Consider the following 10,262-nt stretch of genomic DNA (forward strand, 5'->3'; position numbering starts at 1 on the left):
CCACGTGACTTAGATGTCTAAGTCCTTTCCATGTATATGAAACGAAATTAGCTTAGTCTATGCCATGGCTTTCCAAATTGATTCGATATCTAAGAAAGAACATATAAATCTGAGTTCTGCCTTAGTACTCCTTTTGTTTCACAGACGTTTGAGGGAAACATGCCAGGGATATCCATCGTAAGACCCGTTTATGTCATATATGGAATAGTCTTGTACTAAGGAGACAAAGGATTCATACGTTCTAAGACTGGAAAAGTCATGTCGACCCTCTAAGGGTTGTGAATTCTTTGTTACAAAGGCAAACCGTCCAGATGTGTAGCTCATGTTCCAAAGTCATATCATCCTATTTTGGGTTGTGAAGGCTTTGTTGCTAAAGCAAACCGTTCTTATGGATGTGTATCTTAGTCATAGAAAAGTTGTGGTGTGTTGATTAAAAGCTTTGATTTTGTATGGCTTGCCGCCTATATGGATGTGAATCGCCTGTCAAGTTAGAAAGGCTAGTCTCTATGCCTATGGTGTTAATGAAAGTTTTGATTTTGTATGGCGTGCCGCCTACATGGCCATGAAACTACCTTTTATGTTGGAAAGTTTGGAGTATGTTGCTAGCCGCCTGTTTGCTCTCACCGGAAGTTCTCCATACCCTGCTGCCTCCCCATCTATTTGGCAACTATCTACTATAACTTATTTAGAATTGTCTTGAAGGACAAAACAAAAATTTTAAAGTAACTATTAAGCACACAACTAATGAACAAACCATTACTAAATCTAACTATTACAGACCATAACATTCCAAATAGTTAGAATTACTAAGTCCACCACCCAAAAAGGAACACATCCAACAGAATAAAGTTATCCAAGAGAATAAAACAAAGTACAAGGAATGAGAATGAGATATGAAATACCACCACCCCACACTTAAAAGGAAGTACTATCCCAGTTCTTACAAATAAGGCCAAATAATGAGGTGGCATTTAACTACCTGGTCAGGCCTCATCTATTTCATCTTATCTACATCATTATATTGACCATATTCCTCAGCTCCTATATCAGGATGTTCTTCCCCATCTGACTCAATGTCTGAATCTCACAACTGTCTCTCCTCATCAGTAGGCACGTCATCCTTAATAGGCTCAACAAAGTCTAGACCTATCCACAATAAAGTCCTGGTATGGTGACCAAGAGGGAAATCCAACTCAATCGCTCAAATTTCGTTCATTCGTAGCTGGTCTCTCCCTTACTCGCAGTTGTAACATCTGCATCTCATACATCTAAGCTATAATCTCATCATTCTGAACCTGACATTCGGGCATAGTGAGTATTGGCATATGAGCCATAGCTAAACTCCTAACTCTTAGCATATCAATAGGGTGCGTATCTACAACATCTTGTAATCCAGGTCTTTGTTCTCAACCCTGTTCTTTCTTAAGAATCTGGTAAGAAGTCCACCAAACCCATATCAGCGTCCCTCATGGTATCACGCCTTTTTATCATAGAAAAATGACAACACCTATATTGATATCAATGTCATTATGCATAAGAGCATAAATTAAACATATCCTGGCACATGTGATGTCAGTCATATGTTTGCCCTGAATAAGGCAATGGTAGACAATCTTCCCCTATATACGTGTCTCCCTGTTCATTTGAGCATAAGGAAAAGTCAAATAAAGGCTCGTGCCTCATTTTCGTGTCCATCTAGCAAAAGATGTGATTCCACATAATAGGTGTAAGAGGTGGATGCATGGAGAGGTAATATTCAGTTGCCTCAATGGCTCCGCATCAGCCTTGGGAACATCTAACAATTCATTGAAGTCCTTGGCTATATAGGTGACCACTTGCTCATGAATCTTCACCTTATAGTATGGGTCCCAAGGGTCACAGTAAGAATAAAAATCCTTAATGAGGCATAGATTACACTCCGTGGATTGCTCGAACACAAAGGTCATATGCAATTGTTCCAACCGGTGAACCATGCTTGGATACTTGCATTGTAAGATTTCCCTGTTAAGATACATTTTTGGGATGTACTTGGTTTCAATGTGTTTTGAGTACCATTTCTTTCCAACTTTAGTGACCCACCTATATCCATATCTCCGTACCTGACCATGAGGAACTGCCGAAGCTCTTGGTACCCTGCCAGACTACCTGTTTCTTTTCTTTGAGGGCTCAGATGGACCAGCCTTATATTTTCCTTTATGTTAGTAACGATCCATAATACCTAAATGTAATTAAAGGAGGGAAAGGGTTTTGATGTTCTAATCTTTTATTTAAAAAGAGGAGTTTAAGGAAATAGGGTGGCACACTAGGGTTTCAGTGGGAAATAATTTGGGGGTATTTATAAAGGGGGTATAATTAAATAGGGTCGATCGGTTTAAACCCGACATTCTAATTAAATTTTCCTAAAAAAATTACTCTCACCGCGATGCGGGGCTAGTTTTCCGTGTCTAGCTCTACGACGCTGCCTAATCGCGGTGACTTACTGAAAATCCCATATTCTATTATTTAGCCTCACCGCGATGTGGAGCTAGTTTTCTGCGTCTAGCTCTGTGACACAGCCTAATCGCGGTAAGCCACTGGAAATCCCCTTTTTGGTGCATTCTATCCCCCTTTTTCGTACCTTTTTATCCCTCACTTGTATGCTTCTTTTACAAACCTGATTGCTTCTCTTTGGTGAAATTCACTTGCTTTTAATTCTCAGCATTTTGCCTCAAAGTCTCTCATTCCTACACACTAAACAAAAACAACAAAATAACGTAAGAAAAAGTGGGTTGCCTCCCACTCAGAGCCTTAGTTTTGGTCGTGGCAATCTTTTTGTATTTTAGCTTTCTTTTCTATATATTTTTCCCTTTATTTTTCTTTCAAGAACTAAAAAACAAACTAAACTATTACATTACATTTGTGGGTTTCCACCCATACAGATCCTTAGTTAATGTTATGGCACGACCCAACTCAATTCATTCATCTGTAAAGGTGATGGACGTCTTATGCTGATCCCCATGATCTTCCTAATAATGCTTCACTCTCTGTCCCTTCACCATGAATTTTTTAGTCTTCTCCTTGTTACACAGCTCAACAGCTCCATGATACATCATTCTCACAACTTTAAACAGCCTAGACCACTTGGACCTTAGCTTACCTGGAAACAACTTCAATCTTGAATTGAATAGCAAAACAAGTTGTCCAGGTTCAAAACCTCTATTTAGAATATGCTTATCATGCCATTTCTTAGTATTTTCTTTGTAAAATTTAGCATTTTCATAACTATGGAGACAAAACTCATCGAGTTCATTCAGTTTAATCAATCTCTTCTCACCAGCAACCTTCGTATCGAGATTCAGTTTCTTTACTAGCCAATAAGCTTGATGCTCAAGCTCCACAGGCAAGTGGCATACTTTACCATATACCAAGCAATAAAAAGAGGTGCCAATGGGTGTTTTATAGGCTGTCCTATACACCCATAGTACATCATCCATCTTTTCTGACCAATCCCTACGCTGACCATTAACTGTCTTCTACAATATCCGCTTGATCTCCCGATTAGATACATTTACTTGGCCACCTTATGCCTAACACCATATTTAGCCAACAGATTTTTAAACCAAGTGTTAAAAAAATGTGTACCTCCATCACTAATAATAGCTCTAGGTGTGCCAAAATGAGAGAAGATATGCTTTTTCACAAACTTTACCATAACTCTCGCATCATTCATGGGGAATATACAAATTGCCATAAGATGGTGGAAATGGTCCCATAAAATCTATCCCTCAAACATAAAATACCTCAACCTCAAGAATACCTCAACCTCCATCACTAATAATAGCTCTAGGTGTGCCAAAATAAGAGAAGATATGCTTTTTCACAAACTTTACCACAACTCTTGCATTATTCGTGGGGAATATACAAATTGCCAAAAGATGGTGGAAATGGTCCCATAAAATCTATCCTCCAAACATCAAATACCTCAACCTCAAAAATATTGTTCAGGGGCATCTTATGGAGCCTTGATATTGTACCTAATCATTGACATTAATAACACTCTCTTACAAATGCAACCGCACCTTTGAATAATGTTGGCCAAAACAAGACTGATTATAACACCTTTCTAGATGTTCTATTACCTCCATAATGGCCTCCATAAAGAGATGAATGACACTTTTATAGTGCTTTTTTTGATTCATCTTCGGACACACATTAGCGCACAATCACATCATCACCCTATTTGAAAAGATAGGGCTCATCCCATATGTATGCACGAGAATCATATAATAGTTTCTTCCTCTGTTGGCTAGTAGCTTCGAGAGGGTAAAACCCATACACTAACAAATTTACAATGCCTGCATACTAAGAAATCTCACACACATCGAGCACCAATAATTTCTCATCTGGAAACTCATCCTGGATACAAAGTGTATCATCAGTAATGTGATCACGATTCTCTAGCCTCGATAGATAATCCGACACTTAATTTTCAGCTTCTTTTCTATCACGCACTTCTAGATCATATTCTTGGAGTAATAGAATCCACCTGATCAACCGTAACTTTGTATCTTTTTTGTTGAATAGATAGTTGATGGCAGCATGGGCTATGTGAACAATTACCTTAGTGCCCACCAAGTATGATCTAAATTTAACAAACGCACTGACGAGTGCTAGCACCTCTTTTTCTGTGACTGTGTAATTCATCTGGACATTATTTAAGACTCTACTTTCATAATAAATAGATGAAATACCTTAAATTTTTGCTACCCTAAAACTGCTCCAACAGCCACATCACTACCATCACGCATCAATTCGAATAGTAATGCCCAGTCAGGAGAAATCAAGATGGGTGCTTCTGTCAGTCTTTTCATTAGGCATTCAAAAGCTTTCTGACACAGCCCCAAAATTAAATTTAGATTCCTTTTCCAACAACTTACACATAGCACTTGCAAATTTTTAAAAGCCATTGATAAATTGCTTATAAAATCCTGTATGCCCGAGAAAACTTCTCACTCCCTTCACTGTGACAGGATATGGTAGCTTTTTAATGAATTCAACTTTGACTCTATCTAGTTCAAGTCCTCTACATGACACCTTATGACCAAGTACTATTCCTTTCTTGACTAAAAAGTGGCACTTCTCCCAGTTCAGTATAAAGTTTGTCTCCTCACAACGAGCTAAGACTCGATCTAGATTTAGCCAGCACACATCAAATGAGTTACCATAAATAGAGAATTCATCCGTAAATACCACGATAAATTCTTCCACCATGTCATAGAAAATTATCATCATGCATCTCTGGAATATTGTTGGTGCATTGCAAAGGCCAAAAGGCATATTCCTGAATACATGCGTGCCATATGGACAGGTAAAATTGGTCTTTTCTTGATCTTTTGGTGTTATTGTTATCTGATTATACCCTGAGTATCCATCCAGAAAGTAATAGTATTCCTACCCTGCCAACCTGTCTAGCATTTGATCAATGAAGAGGATAGGATAATGATCCTTCCTGGTGGCTTTATTCAGATTTCGATAATCAATGAAAATCCTTCAACCAGTCATCGTGCGAGTAGGAATTAGCTCATCATTGGTCACCATATTTATTCCACCTTTTTTAGGACGCAGTGCACAAGGCTAACCCATTTACTGTCGGATATGGGATAGACAATCCTAACATCAAGCTACTTAATGAATTTCTTTTGTACCACTTCCTTCATTACAAGATTCAATCTTCATTGTTGTTACACACTTGCTTTGTAGCCTTTTTACATATATACATTGTGCATATAAAAAGCTAGATTGATCTCTATGATATCCAATATCTACCATCCAATCACCTTCTTTCTTCTTTTCAAAACTTCCAATATTTTTCTCACCTTTACATTAAAAAAACTGCAGACAAAATCACAGGTAAAGTATCATTGTCACCAAGTAAGACATATTTTAAATGAGGAGGAAGAGACTTGAGTTCTAGTTTAGGTGTTTCATTAACAGATGTCTTGGGAGATGGGCCAATCGGTCTGTTCAATGTCTTAAAAGGGACCACTCTAGTATCAATTACTGCCAAATCTATAACTTGAACCAATTCAAGTGCCTCTACATCACCATAGAGATTACATCTCATAAAATCTCGCTCAAGTGGGTCATTAGACAATAAGAGATGGAGCTCAGACTCTACGTCTATAACTGCTATAGAAAATAATTCTTTATATATAGCACACAATGAAAGACCTCGACCATATCATGAGCTCTTATGGTTATCTTCTCTATAGTTACATCAATAAGTGACTACCCTGTTGATAGGAATGGGCATCCTAAAATAAATAGAACGATCGGATTAGCTTCAAAATCAAGAATCACAAAATCCACTGGGAATATAAGTGATCTTACTTGTACCAATACGTCTTCAATGATCTTATCAGGCCTAACAAAGGATCTATCAGCTAACTACAAAATAATGGTAGTGGGTTTGGGATTGCCAAGACCCATTATCCAAAACCAAGATGTAAGCATGAGATTAATGCTTGCCCCTAAGTCACTAAACCCTAAGAACTGATTGCTTGAACGATGGTGATCTACAAAGTATAACTACCTGGATCTTTCAGCTTCATGGGCAATTAGTTATGAATCTTAGATGTGCACTCCTTAGTAAGTGCAACTGTAGCATATTCTATCAAAGGATTCTTGTTTGCCACTATGTCTTTCACATACTTTTCATACTTTGGTACACTCTGCAAAATATCTACAAGAGGAAGATAAACATAAACTTGCTTCAAAAGCTCTAAAAACTTCTTGCAACTGGTCTCCTCTTGGTGCTTCCAAAGCCTTTGAGGGAAGAGTAGAGGTAGAATCTTCTTCTCCACTTTAGTTTCATTACTTATAGTTTTTTCTTCAACCGCTTTCTTATTATTCTTTTTAGTATCATCATCAGTAGTTGCTGGACTTACATACTCAGGTTCCTACTCTTTTGGCTATAAACTGCTCCTAGTAGTGACTACATTTACCTATTTTGGATTTGCCTCAATATCACTAGGGCCTCCTTAAGGTCTAGTGTTTTACGCTCCAGCAATCTGACCAATTTGCAGCTCCAGATTCTTCATAATCAACTATTGATTCTTCATATCTGATGCCAACTATGCGTGAAAAGCCAGAAGCTGCTTCATTATCTCCACTAAATTGCTTGTTTGAGTTATGGCCTGATTACTTTGAAATTGTTGTTGATTCTGCTATACTGGACTCTTATATTGATTGTTGTTCTATGCCTATTTTCCATCCCATGAGAAATTAGGATGGTTCCTCCAATTTGGATTGTATATGTTACCATAATTTTGCTGCCCTTGATAATTAACATTTCTAACATAATTGACAAAATTTGGATTAACCACACAAGCATTCGTTGCATGCTCACTGCTTCCATAAATCTCAAACCATGCATTCACCTGTTGGACTGCATTAGCTAATGTTTTTGGATGTTCAACCTCTAACATCATATTATTGAACTAATTTGTTATCTTATTTTGTATTGCAACAAACTGAGCTGATAAAGCAGTGAACTGATCTACCTCTAACACACTTGCAACCTTCTTAGGATCACTCCTTGAGTTAGAATGCCACTTGGGATTCCCTTGTGAAATCCAATTCAGCAGTGTATATAATTCATCAGATATCTTCACAAGAGCTTGCCCACCTACTACTGAATCTAAGAGAATCTTTGTGTTGTGCTCAAGATCCTCTATGAAGGTGTGAACTAGTACATCATTCTATTAATGATGGTGAGGGTAATTTCTATGCATGCCCTTAAATCTTTCCCAAGCTTGGTAAAGATTTTCTCCTTCTTTCTGCCTGAAACTCAGAATCTCACTTCTTAAATATGTTGTTTTCCTTGATGGAAAGAATCGAATAAGGAACTTTTGAGCCATATCATCCCAGGAAGTGATGGAGTTTGGTGGTTCAGAATATAACCACTTCTTCACTTCCCCAATTAAAGAAAGGGGAAGAGTGTCAGTCTGACATAATCAGTTGAAACCCTAGCAGGAATATAGGTATCACTAATTTCCAAGAAAGTCTGTACGTGTTGTTGTGAATCTTCATGTGAGAACCTTATAAACTGTCCACTCAAACACAACAGTTGTACCATATTCTGTTTCAATTCAAACCGACCACCCGCCTCTGGCTTGCGGATGAAATTAGTAGCATGGTTCATAAATGGGATTGCCACTTCACGAACAGGTCTGGCTGTTGCTTGACAATGAGCAATTGGAATCGCCGGAGCTAGAACAGGTCCAACATTTGGATCAACTAGATCAATAAGATTAGGATCTCATTACTCCGCCATTTGAACTTACTAAATTGGATAATGAGCTCTTTGCCTCTGTTGAAATACCAGTTCTGGTTCTGAAAAAAGGCTCTACCATTTCTCTATCTCTCACCAGTCCTGTATTCAACTAGTCCTGCAAAAGTCATCCACTAAGATTAAGTCATTAACACTTAAACTAATTATCAAAAACCAAAAATTAATAAAATTACTAATTATAATAGTCCCCGGCAATGGCACCAAAAACTTGTTGCGGTCTAATGCACATGTAAGTGCACGCGATCGTACAAGTAATATAGTGACTAGAATAGTCGAATATTGTACCCACGAGGACTATGCAACTAGCAATTCAACCAACTTTAGTTTTTGATAAGAATGTATTAAGTGTTTTAAAGTATTAAGATGATTGTGAAGATTCGAAGAAAAGTATAACTAATTAAGAAATAACAATATGCAACAATAGTAACGTAAGCAGGGGTTATAAACAATAATGATGAGAATTCCAGGGTTGAGACACTTTGGACAATCTTACAAATTTCTATTCCTATCATAGTTTAGTTGATTATTCGATTATTGATTCACAGGGTTTATAGTGTGATCATAGTCTCCCTACCTCTAATCTTCTACCTGACTGGACATTGCAACTACATCATTGAGCGGAGATGCAATAATCCATTAGATACATAAATCTATCTTTCTGCGAACCAAACAAGGCTTCTAGGTATATCCTTATCCTAGATGTCAATTCAAATCCCTTATTTTATAAAAGAATGAGAATCTTGCTCCTTAATCTCTTCGTTCTATCCTCTGATTCTCCTTACGAATTCACATAGGAATATAGGTTTAATATAATGGTGTCCACTCATCAAAATGGTAAGCACAAGATATTAATAACAACCCATACAATAATAAAACAATAAACTACGATAACGAATATCAAAGTGCAATCATGTTCTTGGCCTCTACTCTAGAACAAGGGTGTTTAGCCGCTCATGTTTGAATTTAACATAAAAATAAATAATTAATCCTACCAAGTAGTAATCTTAAAATAATAAAGTTCAAAGAACCCTAAAAGAGAAATTGTAGTGTTTTTCAACCTCTGCTTACGTCTCCAAAGTGTTTCCAATTGAATTGAATCGTTCCTTTAATAGTTGGACTTTATTTCCCGACATGTGACCTTCACCGCGGTGCGAGGCTATTTTTCTATGTCTAGCTATACGATGCGGCCTTATCATGGTGAGCTACTAGAATTTTGCAATTTAGAATTTCACTTTACCGCGACGCGAGACTAGTTTTCCACGACGCGGTCTAATCGTGATAAGTCACTGGATTTTGTTGTCTCAACTTATTCTTCCCTGCTTTATTCTCTACTTTCCAAGCTAACTTCCGGTCTCCTAATCTCAGTAAATCAATCCCATTGCTCCATTCTTCGTTAACTTTTTGTTCATACGTCCAATTGCATCCAATTTCATCTAAATTTAGCCCTGCACAAACTAATCATGTCCATTAGATAAGGAACACAATAAAGCTCAAATACAATAAAATACCACATTTTAACTCGCAGAAAAAGTTCTATTAAAGGAAAATATTGGTGATTGGACATATAAATACACCCAAGATCATTGACACGGCTTTGTGGACACCAAATTGATCATGAACCTTGGCTCTGATACCAACATTTTCACAACCCGAACCAGGGCCTGACCATGATGGGTATCTCAAGTCCAACGAGGATTGGAGACCACCCCTATACCCTAACCAACTAGAGCACAGTACTACTCGAAATGGATAAATTCTGAACATATAACAAGATAGAGCTGAGTTCTAAACGTATAACAAGATAGGCAACTCAACTAACTCATAAAGAAATCTAAGAACTTTAACATCCATTCCAATCCACAGTAATCCACAAAGCCTCTAAATCTAAGAACAACCTAGGCCGGGAATGCTTCGACCATAGCCAAAAAAA

General features: G+C 37.5%; 1 protein-coding gene and 1 non-coding gene across 2 annotated transcripts; one reads left to right on the forward strand and one right to left on the reverse strand.

The window, feature by feature from the left end:
- Positions 1 to 3,005: 3,005 nt before the first annotated feature.
- On the reverse strand, positions 3,006 to 3,473 carry LOC124888912. The gene has a single exon (XM_047400197.1). The coding sequence runs from the start codon at positions 3,471 to 3,473 to the stop codon at positions 3,006 to 3,008; it is 468 nt and encodes a 155-aa protein (XP_047256153.1).
- A 4,270-nt stretch (positions 3,474 to 7,743) lies between these two features.
- LOC124889030 lies at positions 7,744 to 7,850 on the forward strand. Its single transcript, XR_007047648.1, has one exon. It is a non-coding gene; the product is annotated as a small nucleolar RNA R71 (small nucleolar RNA).
- Positions 7,851 to 10,262: the final 2,412 nt, after the last annotated feature.

Source organism: Capsicum annuum, chromosome 11, assembly GCF_002878395.1.
Source record: "Capsicum annuum cultivar UCD-10X-F1 chromosome 11, UCD10Xv1.1, whole genome shotgun sequence".
Lineage (NCBI taxonomy): Eukaryota > Viridiplantae > Streptophyta > Magnoliopsida > Solanales > Solanaceae > Capsicum > Capsicum annuum.